Source organism: Heterocephalus glaber, unplaced genomic scaffold, assembly GCF_053883595.1.
Source record: "Heterocephalus glaber isolate CG9 unplaced genomic scaffold, H.glaber_assembly_v1.0 deba00001497, whole genome shotgun sequence".
In the NCBI taxonomy this organism is placed as follows: domain Eukaryota; kingdom Metazoa; phylum Chordata; class Mammalia; order Rodentia; family Bathyergidae; genus Heterocephalus; species Heterocephalus glaber.
Window position 1 is genome coordinate 26,986,749 of NW_028258320.1, and position 16,830 is coordinate 27,003,578.

Here is a 16,830-nt window from a genome sequence, read left to right on the forward strand (position 1 = left end):
GGAGTATGAGAAGTCTTTAAACTGTTGGTCCTGCTACAGTGAAAAGGTCTATCATATCATTATGAAATGACCCATTAATCTCACTTCTAGGTATGAAATATATGCTTCATATATATGTGTTTTATGTATATATTATTAAAAACAGAGCCTTGAGATACTTGTGCACCTAGATTCATAGCAGCATTATTCACAAATGCAAGAGATGGATGCTACCCAAGTGTCCAATAGGGAGTGCATGGATAAACAGAATGTGATATACACATACTCTAGACAATACTCAGTCTTTAAAAAGGAAGGAAATATTGACTGGTACAAGATAGATGAACATTGTCTTAGTCACTTTGTCATCACTGGGACATAATACTTGACACCCAAAAGTTAGAGAAGGAGAGGTGTTTATTTTGGCTCACATTTAGTCCTTTGTTGGCTGGTTTCAAGGCAGAAACAGCATGGTGGAAGAGCCCTGCAGAGGAAAGCTGCTTATATCATGCCGGCTAGGAAGCAGAGCAAGACAGGAGGAGCCAGGGAGGGAAATAAATAAACCCTTCCAGATCAGCCACCAAGTGACCAGCCACTTCCAAGCAGGCCCCACCTCCTAACAGTACATCCATCTCTGAACTATCCATGTATTAACACAGATGGGTACAGCACCCCATGATCCAGTCACCTTCTCAAAACCCCAACTTGGAGCACATGAGGCTTTGGGAGAACGTTCTGAATCTAAGCCATAACAACCCTTCAGGAAATTTTGCTAAGTGAAATAAACCACTTACAACAAGACAAACATTAAAGAATTCCACCTATGTGAGATACCCAGAGCAGTCAGAATCAGGGAGACAGAAGTGGAATACTGACTGCCGTGGGTTGGGGGAGGAGGAAAATGGGGAATTGTTTCCTGGGTATAAAATTTCTGTTTTCAGAATTCAGAGAGTTCTGGAGATTGGTTGCACAACAGTGGAATGTACTTAATTCTACTGAGCTATATACTTAGGGTTAAGGTAGAAGTTTTATGTTATGTGTATTTTTTAATTTTTAAAGTATGTTTTGTAAACCACTAAACTAACATTTGCAAAGGCCCAGTCAGTTGTAATACCCAGTAAAGTAAAAGTGGAAGATGGCATGGTTATTGAGAAAAGAGGGCAAAGTCAGCTATGGTCTCAGTCTTCATGCCCTTCTGGCAATAGCTGGTATCATGCAAATCAGCCAAGGATGTGAATAGGAAGCAAGTGTTGAGTACTCCCGCTAAGGATGGACTGTCTTTCCTCACTGCTAAGTCACTTGGAATACTCAGAGGACAGCCAGGCAGTGCCTTATCTAAATTATGAGGAGCCATCCTCTATCCCAGTAGAAGCCTCTGACAGTAATAAACGATAAACAGTCTCATATTACCCTTAAAGAAAATAAATAAATCTCCGGAGTTTAGAGCAGAACAGATCCAGCGCTCAGAGCCTGATTTCACAACGAACATCCAATATCTAAGCATTTGGTGCTGCAGCCTGGGAGCCCAGCAATATCAGGTGTCTGATCAAAGGAGATTTAGCTGGTGTCCCTGGGAGGAGAGTGAGGCTGGGAAAGTGTCACTGGCATCAATAGCTCAGTGTTAGTGGCAGTGTGGCTGGTGTGGACTTAATCTCCTTATCCAGAAGGCACAAAGAGAAAGGTTGGTATAGAATAGGCAAGCAGTCAACAAAGCTGGAGAAGAGGAAAAGACATTCTCTAAAAAGACCTATTTCATTGCATTGAAGCCTCGTGAATAAAGAGAAAATGGACAGGGCTGGGGATTTAGCTCAGTGGTTCCAGCACCTGCCTTGAAAGCACAAGGTCCTGAGTTCGATCTCCGGTACAAAAAAAAAAAGAGAAAATGGACAAAGGCAGCCATTTTAAGGGCCAGCATAGTTTGAAAGATGTGTCTGAGTTTATTTTATACTCATTAATTGTACACTAAGTTGAATTTCTTTTAAAGAAAAGGTCTACTTACATTTCAGATTATGAAGGCTGGAGTGTATTCTTACAAGCATATTCAATTGTTATAAATTTCCTGGTTATATCTTTCAAATATCAAATCTTCATCATTGGAAGCAAGATGGTTTTGCCTGTATGTTACAGCTTTCTTAACTCATTTAAAAATGAGGCATTCTCATAAAAACGAATGAACTACTAATGTGTACCACAACATGAATGAACCCTGAAAACATTATGCTAAGTGAAAGAGGCCAGTCACACAAAAAAAATCACATATTGGATGTTTCCCTTTTTTTCGAATGAATCAAGTCTAGCCAAACCCACAGAGTAAATTAGTAGCTAAACAGGAAGGGAATTAAGGAATTGAAAAGTGGGAAATGATAATTATTAATGTTACAAGATTTCTGTTATGGATGACAAATGTACAATTACATACTTGTGATTTGTACAGGGTACAGCTTATACTGAAAGTCATTGAACAGTACACTTTAAAATATTAAATTTTATATATTAATTATATTTTTTGAATCTTTTATAGAAATCATGACTAGATTGTCAGTAGAAAATAAGAAAAGTTTATAGAAAGAATATTTTTAAACTCAAGAAAATTAAAACAGAAATTCAATTCTGTATTTTTTCTGCCAAATCTATGTGACTGTTAAATATTATTTATCAAATATTTATTGATCACCTATGCTGTTCCTGGAAGTTAGTGAACACAAACATCTTCCCTAAAAGACTAAAAGATTTTCAAAAGATATGTACAAGGTATAGTGGTATGGTAGAAAAATAAGGCAAGTTTTAAATTTTAAAAAATGTTTTACATTTTACAGTGAAAGACACATTGCATTTATTTATTTGTTTGTTTATGTATTTATTTGATACAGGGTCTCACTATGCAGTTCAGGCTGGCCTTGAACTCACTGTGTAGCCCAGGCTGGCCTCAAACTCATAGCAATCCTCCTGCCTCAGCCTCCCGAATGCTGGGATTATAGGCTTGTGCCACCACTCCCAGCTCACGTTGTTTATAGTCCCCCCTCAAAATCCTCCCCTCACTTCTAATACGCCTGTCCCAACATCCTTTCTACTTGCTGAAGCAGAGGTATTTGAAGTGAGGGGGAGTTTTTTGAGGGAGAGTAATGGCAATGTATCTTTTACTGTAATAATTTTTTTTAATTTTAACATTCACCATATATTTTGATGTCCCCTGGTATACCTGTGCATTAAATGAGGATGATAGTAATCTTTGCTTAAGTAGCCTTCCTGTGCTTTCTTTGTGAACCTTTTTATTAATCGTTTTTCTGTTTCTATTTATGCTATGAATGATGCTAAAATAGAAGAAAATGATAGTTTTTTGTTTTGTTTTTTGAGACAGGGTCTTACTAGGTTGCCCAAACTAGGTTCAAACTTGTAATCCTCCTGCCTCAGCTTCCCAGTGTGCTAGGATTATAGGAGTGCACCACTTCTCCCAGCTGGACATAAAAATTTTGAAATGTGTATGTGTTAAATGTGTATCCTCAACACCTTGACATCTTCATCTTCATTCATTTTATTTTGTAACCTTTGACTTTTTTAAGCCATAATAGTAGCAAATAGGAGAATTGGAAGAGGATACTGGATCCCCTCACCACATTTAATTATTAGAACTTGTGCTTATATAGAACATGTCAAGCAACCAAATTGAAATAGTTCTATTATTTAATTTTCATCATCTAGAAGATTTTGACTGGTATTGCCCTTTTAGTCTATTATTTAATGTCCTTGTGAGATGCAGCTGTTTCATACATTTTTACATATCTATGTGCTAAATAATAAAAAGAATAGTTTGGTACCTAACACTTTTGTAATGTTTATCAAATGCTAAGCACCATTCTGAAGATTCTGTGCTTTAATCCTCCTTTAATCCTCATGACAATGTTGTAAGTATTATTATTAGCCTGATTTTTAAAGATGATAAATTAAACTTACTTGAGGTTAGGGAACTAGTATAGAGCAGGCCTGGAATTTGAACCGAAGCGGTGGAGTTCATAACCATTGTACAAGCATTATCTTTCTCCCTTGGCCTGCCATTACGTGACCTGGAAATACTCTTACTGTAAGAATTGGCTGCATAGGGCTGGGGATTTAGCTCAGTGGTTCTGCCGCCTGCCTCACAAGCACAAAGACCCAAGTTCAATCCCTGGTACCAAAAAAAAAGAGAGAGAAAATTGGCTGCATGAGTGAACTACAAAGAAGCGCAGGACTAGCCTCCTGAAGGAAACATGAGCATGGGCTCAAACAAACCATGACAGCAGCCTTATGACTTTTGGCAAGTGAGTTTTATTTTGGGGGCTTTAGTTTCTCCAACTGTAAAATAAAGACAAAAAATTAATATCTCTTTCTAGGATTGTTATATGGATTAAATGAGAAAAGAAATTTCAAATACCTATGAATTTCCTTCCTCCTTTTGACATGAATTATCTCATAGTTCCTGTGGACAGCCCTGTGATGGAAGTGGTAGAGGTACTGTGTCTACTGCACAGATGAGAAAATAAGTTAATACCAGCTAACACACATTCCTAGTATCATCCAACAAGAAAGTGGGTGTAGAAGAGAGAGAATTGGGGCCTGTTCTTTCCATTGTCAAGGAAATGTGCTTTCTACTAGATCTGTACTAAGAAATGGGCTTGAAATGAAGTTATAACCAGGATAGAATTTCTCCTCTATTTCTACCTGCAAATTCATTGTTAAATATCTTCTGCACATTTCTAAATAGTTTTGTAATTTAGGAAATATAGTAAAAATCTGTATTTTAGAAATTAATCATCTCAATCTAAGAAGTGATCATTTTAAGGTATAATAAGATCTGATGTCACATAACCCGATACAGTATGTATTACTAGAGAGGACTGAGATGAATTGTAGAGGAATATACTGAATTTGTACAAATCCAGATCTTAGTTTGTTTGGAATGATTTCTTTCTTTCCTTGCTCTAAGTAGAAGGCAAATTTTACTCTTCCAAATTGAGATGTTTAACCTTTACTTCAGTGGTTGGTTGCCTTCAAGGAGCGTAAGTTACAGATATGAGAAACCTTTCCTGAAATTCAATGTAGAAAAAATTTAGCATAAAAGAAAATGATTCAACTGTAAAAGAAAAAGGGTTAGCAATCTTGCTCTGAGAGCACAAATCCACACAAAGAGAAACAGCAATAATCTGTGCTGTTTTTTTGAGTACTTGATTAGCTACTTGTCCCAGAAATTTGAGATAATTAAACTTGGTGTGTACTGTAGTCTTGTTTGGTTAAAGTCTGAATATTAATCCAAATCCTGTTAATGTCTTATATGAATATTTTTAAAGCCAGTGCCCTTCCTTGCTGTTTTTAAAATGTTTATAGGTATTTATGGAATTGCTTTTTTTGTCTTTAGCTACCATATTTAAAAAATAGTTGAGAAATAAATATTAGAGAAAGGAAGGCATTGGTTAATCATATTTATACCTTAAGATTTTTGCAGTGAATAATTATTACATTGAATAGTTTCATGAAAAGTTAATTAGATGCTTTTGTGATAGTGATAAAAATAATGGTGTTTTAGGGACAAACAGAAGAAATGATACCTGATAATTGAGAAATCGGTCATTTTAGCAACCCCTAAGTTCTGTGACTCCAGTTAAGTCACATGACCTCTCTGTTCTCTTTTGTACAGTCATTAAACAGATTTAATTTCATTTTTACCATTTCCAGAGCCTTTCTCTTTTTTTGAGTACATTAAAGTTTCTGTCTTACATCAGGTCCTTATTGTGTGAGGAATTTCCTTCTATATTTATATGTTGCAGATCTGCTGATAATGATTTATCCCAGCTTTTGTCTATCTTTAAAAGTCTTTATTTCTCCTTGACTTTTTAAAAGATGTTTTTACTAAGCATAGCATTCTCACTTGATTCTTGCTTAATCTCATTGTTTAAAGATATACTTCTGTGTTTTCCGGGTGCATTATTTTTGCTGAGTCATCAGTTATACTTACTATCTTTGTTCTCTATATGAAATGTATCTTTTTCTTTTTCCTTCTTGCTACCTTTAAAAAAATTTTTTAGTGTCTTCTATTTTAGCAATTTGACTGATATGTCTTCTTGTAGACTGATATATATCTCCTTTTGACTGATATATCTCCTTTGTTTCTTTCTTGGTGTCCCCTGAGCTTCTTGATTTTGTAGTTTAATGTCTTTTATTATTTTGAGAAAATTCTTGAGTATTACTTCTTCAAATATTTATTCTGTTTGAATCAGTCTCTTATGCAGATCCATTCAGCTGCTTTATATTATCCCACAGCTCTTAGACAGTTATTTTCCCCCCAGTTTTCCTCTCTGAATTTCAATTTAGAAATTTATTATTGATATATCTTTAATTTCCCTGATTTAAAGAAATGAAGCTCCATAATGTCTACTCTTGACCCCATCAAAGGAATTCTTCACTTCCGATATTGTGGTTTTTCTGCATTTCTGATATTGTGCTTTTTCTTCTTGAGTGTTTCCATGTGGCACTCTCTCTTTCTCTTTTACTTTTTTTATTAGTACATGTTTGTAGTATATAATGCTTACATTCCTTGTGGGGAATTGCCACATGTATATAACACAAATAAATTCCTTTCTATCATCCTCTTTCCCTTTCCTCCTTCCGCCCTCCTTGGCTGAAATCCTCTGTCTTTCCATGTATGTCGTTCATCTATTCCCCACTAGACAGAACCCTGGATTTTATATGTGGAACAGGAGAGACAGAGGTAGATAGTACCTTTGTTTAGAGAGAGGTGTACTTTCTTCCATCAGACTCAAATATCAAAGGTGGAACCAGGTTAATCAGGGGTTGAGCTAAGTAGACATTTAGTTTCAGGCCTCAGATTCTTCCAGAGGAGGCTGCTCTATGCCTATGCTCAGGGTGTGGACTGAGGTGCCAGAATTTCGCTTGGGGTCAGTGATCTTCCCTCAGCTTTCTGAGGACCCCTGCAGGACAGACAAGGTACAAAGAGGCAATACTGGGCACTGTAGGAGTTTTCATGCTGCCTCAGTCTCAGCCTTGGGGAGTGTTCCTAGCCTCAGGGCTGGATCTTTCTTCACATTCTTGCCCTTTCTACCACCACAGCCAAATTTTTCCATATTTCTATGGTTGCAGATTTGAGGGCTCTTCACATATATAGCCAAATTGCATCCCGTTAAGCTTCCACAAATTTTTATTTCATCAGCAGCAAATGAGAGCTCTTTTTAACAAAATTTCTCTCTAACATAATTGGGCTCTTTTGTATGTTGGGATTCCAAAATTTTGCGGTTTGTATAGAGAGTGGAAACATAGACCAGGCCTTGTGCATAGTAGGGCATAAAATATTTTTATTGGTTAATTGAAAAATACTCCTACATTCAATTAGCTGTTTCTCAGTCTGCAAATTATGGCCCAATTCTATGTCTCATTTTCTTTATCAAATGGAGAGTTAATGATTTTTATTCATTGGATTGCTGTGTAGGTAGAATGAAATTGTAGATGTGTATGTAAGGCCTGTATAACACTTTCATGAAATTTAGCAATAGAAATTATTCCTCTAGGATAGAGCAAAGAGCTATAGAAAATATAGAAATTAAGAATTCAAGACACCCTTTTGATATCTATCCTTCCACCGTGTGAAGAAATACATAAATGTGAGAGAGGGCAGAATTAGAAGTCTGAGTTCTTCCTCTCACTAAAACTAGCCTGTTGGGATAAAGGTTAATTAAATCTTTCTCAACCAGGCAAGAGCCCATTTTTTAAAGGCTGACAGCGCAAAAATCCCTTATTCACCCTTGGAAGTGAGGAGTCTTTGCGTCCAATTGTGCAAGAGGGCTCAGTGAGCTCTCTTATTGACCTGTGCTTCCTGTATCCCTCACTGGACACTCCACCTGCCAGTGTAGGGCTAGGAGTCACTGCATTGTGCTGCTTGCACCCTTAGACCAGCACTCAGTTGGTAGCAAAACACAGAAACAAGACAAACCTAAAGGATATCACAAAGTTTATCTCCTCCTGCTGGCTTTCACCTCTACCAAAGAAAACTAAAGCATACACCACGCAGAGCATATAATTTCATCTACTCTTTTGAAACCTGTTTCACACAGCTGAAACATTCAGCCATAAGCCAATGGGCCTAAAGCAGGGATCAACAAGTGAGCACACACCAGGCAAATCCAACTACTGCCTATTTTTGTATATAAAGTTTTATTACAACACAGGCACTCCCATTTCTTCATGTACTGTGTGGCTGCTCTGTGCTGTAGCAGCAAAAATGAGTAAATGCATCAGAGACAATGTGGCCAGCAAAGCAGAAAAGTTTGCCATCCTGCCCTTTGCAGTTTGGCTCCCCATGTTCTAGAACAATGATAGTCCTTTCCATTCCCCACCAGTGTTAAGACAATTTTTTTATCTTAGCTCTATTCTTTTATTTAATGAATTACTCACTGATTTATATTTTGGCATCTTCAAATAATGAGAATAATCCTTAAATATTATGAGAATAATTCTTCATTTATATTTTAGTGTCATGCAATAATGAGATAAGACAATGTATAATCTCTCCATTTGTGATAGAATGTACAATTGTTGAAAATGTTTAACTAGAAAAGGCCATTGAAGATATGAAGGAGAAGGATGTGTTAATATCCCATTAGGATACAATCAGTCAAATCCATATTATGGGAAATTCTATACAAAAATCAGCAAGTTTCTTCAGTAAATAAATGGATATGAGGGGGTGTAGGTAGAAGCACTCTCAAGATTAAAAGAGATAAAAAAGACCTTTCAATCTAATGCAGTTTGTGGACCTTCTAATTCAAGAAGACCAATTGTGCCAGTTGAAATGATGGGAGGATTTGAGCATGGATGGGATAGCACTGTAATTTTGTTTAATCATCCTTATCTAGGTAGACACAGTGGTGCACATCAGCACCCTCAGCTACTCAGGAAGCTGAGGCAGGGGGATCATTTGAGCCCAGGAGTTCAGTACAGGCTTTGGCAACATAGGGAGATTCTATCTGGAGTGGGGAGAGGAAATGTCCTTATCTAATAGAAATTAAATTGCAGTATTTATGTGTGAAATAAAATGCCTGAAACTGACTTCTTTTCTTCAGTTCCTTCAGAAAAAAAAAAAAAAAAGTAGAGGGTATAGAAAAAACAATTAGCGGGCCGGGGATTTAGCTCAGTGGTTCTGCCAGCTGCCTCACAAGCGCAAGGTCCCAAGTTCGATCCCCGGTACCCAAAACCAAAAGCAAACAAACAAAAACAGGGCTGGGGATTTAGCTCAGTGGCGCCACTGCCTGCCTTGCAAGTGCAAGGTCCTGAGTTCAATCCCCAGTACCAAATATATATATATATGGGCCAGGGATTTAGCTCAGTGGTTCTGGCGCCTGCTTTGCAAGCGCAAGGTCCCAAGTTCAATCCCCGGTATGAAAAAAAAGAAAAGAAAAGAAAAAACAATTAGCAAAAGACTTATGTTTTTAAATTGCTGTTTTGTTTTGTTTTGTGGTTCTGAGGACCAAACTGAGAGCCACGTGCATGTTAGGCAAGCGCTCTACCACTGAGCTACATTCCAAGCACAATGATTGACACTTATTGAACCTGAGTGAGGAGCACCTGAATTTTATGATGCTTTTCTCTCAAAATTTGCTTGGAAATTTTTTATTATAAAGTGTTTTGTTTTTTAATCATGTGTTTGAGTTTGAGCTTTTAAAAGTTGAATCCTGGTTCTGTTAGCTATTTCTGCATCTGTAATAGGAGCATGACAATTCAGGTTTATGTGCATTGTAAGGCTGGTGAGAATTAAAGGAAATAGGGCCTAGAGGTAAAGCTCGGAGTAGAGTACTTTTCTAACATATGTGAGACTCTGGATTGATCCCAGCACTATGAAAATAAAGTTTGGTACAACTCTTGATATATGGGAAGTGAACAGTATGTGGTAGATATTATATCTGTTATCAGACTATGTAATCACATGAGCCAAGTTCACTGATAATTGAGAACAACAGACATTAAACCCATATTTCTACTAGTCAAGAACAAGGAACCAAAATAGGTAAGGTTCAGTACATATGCATATTTGTATCCTTGGCAAGCTGGAAACAGTCATAGTACCTGTTTTGAGATGTATTGAGAGAATAACTATGGTAGACAACTATTGACATCAAGGAAAGCACAGTTATAATTTCAGATTGTCCTAAAATCCAACTATTCTTTAAGGGTAGTCTAAAAAGAAAAAATCATAGTTTTCTGTGAGATTGCTAGTAAATGCCTGCAAAAGCATTCAGGCCCCCTGGACATCAGATGTCAAGGGAAGGACAGATGTTCCACCCTCAGGGACTGTTGGGTCCATCACAACCTGGAGTGCCCACAGAACCTGGGGCCAGCTCTGAGTTCCATGACACTCCATTAACTCAGTCAGGACCAACTTAATCAGCCATTTGTAAGTCAACAACTCATTAGCCAATGTGCTCAGCATCAGCATCAACAAATTTGTGAGAAAATACATTGAGTTGAAGATGTCAGGTTCTTGAGGAAGGAATTCATTATCTTACAATTAGTCACCATCAGTGACTGAGATAAATAAACTTGGGCTCTGCTCTGGATGGTGTCTGTCAAAATTCTCCCTATTTTGAGTCTCCCGAAGAAAATTTCTGTCAGAGAGAAATGTTAGAAAGAATATTGTTTATAATGGGTGCTTTAAAAAGATAAAAAAGGAGGATAATGTTGGAGGAATCTTAGCAATAATATTTTCATTAAACTGCGGATATCAAAACTGTGTTTTTTATTATTGTTATTCTTCTACAGAATGACATCACTCCTTTACATGTTGCATCAAAAAGAGGAAATGCAAACATGGTGAAACTATTGCTTGATCGAGGAGCTAAAATTGATGCCAAAACCAGGGTAAGAGTGTTACTTATCTACAGACTTAAACCTTTCAAAAAGTAGGGATACTTCCAAATTGTTTTGCATTGATTAAACACTGGCTTTATTTTTGTTTCATTTGTTGTAGTTTCTTGAAAAATGACTAGTCCATTTATTCTTAAAAGGGAGTGACCATCCATATTTATAAATTGTTAATACATACTTAGTATCTGGTTTTAATTACAGAAATAAGGTCTAAGGTTTTCACTGAGTTTTCAAGAATCAGTTGACGCCTTAAGCTGAACTCTTATTCTTTTGATGTAAATCTGACTACTTTTCTATTAAAAACAAACCTGTTTATTCTTGTGCTGCTAGTGGGTATAAAATGATGTGGCTGCAATAGAAAACACTGTAAAAATTCCTCAAAAAACTAAAAAGAGAACCATCACATTGTCCAGCACTTCTGGACATATGTCCAAAAGAGTTGAAGGCAGGGTCTCCAAGAACTATTTTCACATTTCTGTTCGTTACAGCACTATTCTTAATACCCAAGGGCTGGAGGTAACCCAAATGTCTATTCATAAGTGAGTGAATTCTTAAAATGTAGTATATACTACAATAGAATATTATTTAGCTTTATAAGGGGAGGAAATCTTGTCACATGCTACATTGTAGATCACCCTTGAGAACATTATGCTAATTGAAATAAATCAGTTGTAAAAGGACAGATACTATATGATTTCACTTTTATGAGATCTCTCAAGAGTCAAAATCATAGCTGAGTGTGGTGGTCCATATAATCTCAGCACTCAGGAGGCTGAGGGAGGATTGCTGGGAGTTTGAGGACAGCCTGGGCTACACAGTGAGTTCAGGGCCAGCCTGAACTACAAAGCGAGACCCTGCCTCAAAGAAAATAAAAAAAGAGTCAAAATCATGAAAATGGCTGGGAAAAAGCATATGCTTATCATGAACGAGGACCTAAATCCAATCCCTAGCACCAAGACAAAGCGAGGGAAGAAATGGAAATAGAAAGTAGAGGGTGGTTGCCAGGGATTGGGGGAAGGTGGAAATGTGGAATTGTTTGGTAATGGCATTTCACATAAAAAACCAAAACTGAAAAGGTTCTAGTGACCTGACAGGCAACAGTGTAAAGATAGTTAATACCCGTGAAATACATACTTACAAATGGTTATTAGGGTAAATTTTATGTGTACTTTTCACAATTAAACATTTTTTAAACATTAAGACCCACAAATCTATCTAGCTAGAAGTCTATAGTATGTTGAATGGTAGGGATGAGAGCTCAGGGAGAGTTGTTTTGTTTTAGCAGTGTTGGAGATCAAACCCAGGCCCTGTGGTATGTTGTTCATGTGGTACAAGGTACAGTGGATATAGGAAGAAACCGAGACTTAGAATTTGATCTGAATCCAGATTCTGCACTTAGCAAGTTGACTTGGGTAGTCCACTGAGTCTGTGTGCTCATCATTTCTGTATTTAAAAATAAAGAAAATTAACAGCCATCTCAAAGGATTGCTGCAGTTGAAGTTTGTCAACTGTGCCAGCACAAAGTGGGCCAGAAATTATTCCCAGTCATCACTAGTGTATCTTATAGCCCCAATGTGTATTAAACTTTTAGCCAAGAGGTTTTCTCTTTCCATGGATCATAGGTTTATTTTTTTTGTATTAAATTCTTTTATTGGTACATTTTAGGTATACAACACAATTACATATCTCATTGGGAATTGTACCTTTATATAATGCATCTTGGTTCTTATTTTTTCCCCATTCCTAGACCTCCCTTCACGCCCTCCACCCTTTCTTATTTACAAAGACTTTATTTCCATTTTTTCCATTTCTCATCATTTTTTCCTTTCCCTTCTTCCCTTTCCCCTGCCCCTCTCACTACCCCTACCCCTACCCCTTTGGAGCTTTTCTTCCTATTTTACATTATCGATTATTCATTCTAATCATTGGTACATTTTAGTTACACAACATAATGACATTCATCATTGGAAATTTGCACCTTTACATAGTCTCTCTTGGTTCTTATTTTTCACCCTTGCCCAGCCCTCCCTTCAACCCCTCCAGTCCTCCCTATTTACAAAGATTTTGTTCCTATTTTTCCATTTTCTCATATTAATCCCATTCCTTTCTATCCTTTCCCCTAGCCCTCCCACTTCCTTCCCCTTTGCCCCTTTTCTTCCTATTTCACATTACCTATTATTCATTTAGTCCTTATTAACACTTTCAGTTTTTCACACCAGAGAAACTATTTGGTATTTACACATGTGTGTCCTATTTATTTCACTTAAAAGTATCGCCTCAATGTGCATCCACTTAGCTATAAATATCTCTAGTTTTTCATTTTTTTATGGCTGAGTAGTACTCCATTTTATTTAAAAAACCACATTTTCTTTATCCAGTCCCCAGTTGATGGGCATTTGGGCTGTTTCCAAGTTTGAGCTATTACAAACTGCGCTGCTATGAACATTGGTGCACATATATCACTGTAGGATGATTCTTTTAATTCTTTGGGGAAGATGCCCAGTAGTGAAATAGCGGGGTCAAATGGGACTTCCAGTCCTAGTTCTTTGAGGTATCTCCATACTGATTTCCACAGTGCTTGCACCAGTCTACACTCCCACCAGCAGTGGAGCAGGGTTCCTCTTTCCCCACAGCCCCACCAGCATTTGTTATTGGTTGATTTCATGATAGCAGCCATTCTTTCTGGAGTGAAGTGGAATCTCAGCATTGTTTTCGTTTGCATCTCTCGAATGACCAGTGATGTTGAACATTTTTTCATGTGTTTATTTGCTATTTCTACTTCTTTGTCTGAGAAATGCCTGTTCATTTCAGATGCCCATTTTTGGATTGGGTCTTTAAATTTGGGAGGTCTGATCTTTTTAAATTCTTTATAGATTCGAGATAGCAGACCTTTGTCTGAGGAAGAGCAGGTGAAGATTTTTTTCCCACATTATGGTTGTCTCTTCACACTGCTGGCGGTTTCTCTTGCTGTGCAGAAGCCTTTTAATAAGAAGAGATCCCACTTGTTGATTGTTTGTGCTAGTTCACAGGCAACTGAGGTTTTGTTCATTAAGTCTTTTCCTACACCAATGTCTTCAAGGGTTCTACGTAACCTCTGTTCCAACTGGTTCAGAGTTTCTATTTTAATATTTAGATATTTAATCCATTTTGATTTTAGTTTAGTGCATGGTGAGAGATAAAGGTCTAGTTTTAATCTTTGGCAAGTTGAAACCCAATTTTTCCAGCACCATTTATTAAAGAGGCTATCTTTCCTCCAGTGAGGGTGTTTGGCTCCTTTGTCAAAGATGAGATGGCTGAGTGTGTCTGGTGTTGTTTCTGCATCTTCTAATCTGTTCCACTGGTCCTCAAGTCTGTTTCTTTGCCAGTACCATGCTGTTTTTATCACAGTAGCTTTGTAGTAGAGTTGCAGGTTGGGGATCGTGATACCCCCTGCCATGTCTCTGTTACCTAGAATTGCTTTTGCTATTCTGGGTCTCTTCTTGCTCCAAATGAATTTTGGGATTGTTTTCTCGAGGTCTATGAAGTATGCTGCTGGGATCTCAATTGGAATTGCATGAAATCTATAGAGCAGTTTTGGAAGTATGGCCATTTTCACTATATTAATCCTTCGTACCCAGGAGCAGGGGATGTCTGTCCATTTTCTGATATCATCTTCAATCTCTCTTTTCAGAGTGCCATAGTTTTCAGAGAAGAGGTCTTTAATTTCTTTCATTAGGATGATTCCTAGGTATTTCAGTTTTTTGGATACTATTTTGAAAGGAATTATTTGCCCTATTTCTCTCTCAGTGAGTCTGTCATTGGTGTAGAGGAAAGCTATTGATTTTTGTGTGTTGACCTTGTAACCAGCAACTTGACTGAATTTGGTTATTAAGTCTAGAAGACTTTTGGTGGAGTTCTTGGGGTCTTCTATATAGAGTATCATGTCATCTGCAAATAATGACAATTTGACTTCTTCATTACCTATCTTTATTCCTTTTATTTCTTTCTCTTGTCTAATTGCCGTGGCTAATGTTTCCAGAACTATATTGAACAAGAGTGGTGATAGTGGACATCCTTGTCTTGTTCCTGATTTTAGTGTGAAGGATTTCAGTTTTTGACCCTTTAGTATGATATTGGCTGTTGGTTTTTCATAGATGGCTTCTATCAGTTTGAGGTAGAGACCATCTATTCCAATTTTTTGTAGGGTTTTTATCATAAATGCATGTTGGATTTTGTCAAATGCTTTTTCTGCATCTATGGGGATAATCATATAGTTTTTGTCCTTGGCTCTATCGATATAGTGTATTACATTAATTGATTTTTGTATATTGAACCATCCCTGCATCCCTGAGATGAATCCCACTTGATCAGGGTGTATGATCTTCTTGATGATCTTCTGCATTCTGTTTGCCAGTATCTTATTAAGGATTTTTGCAACTATGTTCATTAGTGAGATTGGCCTATAGTTCTCCTTTTCAGTTGGATCTTTCTCTGCTTTGGGGATCAAGGTGATGCTTGCTTCCAAGAATTTGCGAGTATTGCTTCCCTTTCAATTTCATTGAAGAGTTTAAACAGTAGTGGCAGCAGTTCCTCTCTAAATGTCTTGTAGAATTCAGCAGTGAAGCCATCAGGGCCCAGGCTTTTCTTAGTTGATAAGTTTTTAATTACATTTTCAATTTCATTGGTTGATATTGGGTTGTTCAGAATTTTTAGGTCTTCTTCTTTCAACTTTGGTAATTCGTATGTATCTAGGAATCTGTCCATTTCTTCTGTGTTGTCCATCTTATTGGCATATAGGTTCTGGAAGTAGGTATTGATGATCATCTGGATTTCTGCTGGGTCTGTTGTAATTTCACACTTTTCATTCCTAATTGCATGAATTTGGGCCTTTTCTTTCCTTTTTCTGACAAGGTTGGCTAAAGGTTTGTCAATTTTGTTGATTCTTTCGAAGAACCAACTCTTGGCTTCATTGATTTTTTTGTATCGTTCTCTTAGTCTCCATTGCATTGATTTCTCCTCTGATCTATATAATTTCCTCCCTCATATGAGCTTTGGGGTTGTCCTGCTCTTCTTTTTCTAGAAGCTTGAGGTTCAGCATCAGGTTGTTTAATTGGGCTCATTCTGTTTTCCTAATATGCATATTCACTGCTATGAATTTCCCTCATAAGACTGCTTTCATTGTGTCCCATAGATTCCGATATGTTGTGTTGTCATTGTCATTTAATTGAAGGAACTGTCTGATTTCTTCTTTAATTTCCCCTGTGACCCATTGGTTATTCAGAAGTGTGTTGTTCAATTTCCATGTGTTTATGAAATTTTTCCAGTTCCTTTTGCTATGCATCTCCAATTTCATCACACTATGGTCTGATAATATACAGGGGATAACTTCAATTCCTTTGCACTTACTTAAACATGTTATATGTGTGAGTATGTGGTCTATTTTTGAGAATGACCCATGTGCAGCTGAGAAGAATGTGTATTCTGATTTTGTGGGGTGGAAGACTCTGTAAACATCTGTTGAGTTCATTTGTTCAAGAGTTCGATTGAGTTCTAGTATTTCATTACTTATTTTTAGTCTAGTTGATCTATCTATTTGTGACAGTGGGGTGTTGAGGTCCCCCACTACAATTGCATTATTGCATATATGACTTTTCATGTCCGTTAGTATTTGTTTTATATAGTTGAGTGCACTAGTGTTTGGTGCATAGATATTTATGATTTTCATCTCTTCCTCTTGGATTCTTCCCTTTAGAAGGATGTAGTGTCCTTCTTCATCTCTCTTCATCAGTGTTGGTTTGAAATCTACTTGATCTGCCAAGAGGATAGCTACTCCTGCTTTTTTTCAGGTTCCTGTCACAGGCAGTATTGTTTTCCACCATTTAACTTTCAGTCTATGAGTTTCCTTTTGAATGAAGTGTGTTTCTTGTATGCAGCATATTGTTGGATTTTGCTTCTTGACCCATTCTGCCA

At 37.1% G+C, this 16,830-nt stretch overlaps 1 protein-coding gene across 23 annotated transcripts in view; it reads left to right on the plus strand.

Annotated features, from left to right (window-relative positions):
• Window positions 1-16,830, plus strand: part of Ank3 (ankyrin 3) — a 515,763-nt gene that overhangs the window by 320,190 nt on the left and 178,743 nt on the right. For all 23 annotated transcript variants that reach the window (XR_015440538.1, XM_087185521.1, XM_087185526.1 and 20 more), the window contains one exon: window positions 10,777-10,875. Coding sequence is in view for 22 of the 23 variants with exons in the window: in XM_087185521.1 (XP_087041647.1) it covers window positions 10,777-10,875 (99 nt within the window). In the remaining variant the exon portion in view is untranslated. The remainder of the gene's footprint in view (window positions 1-10,776; window positions 10,876-16,830) is intronic.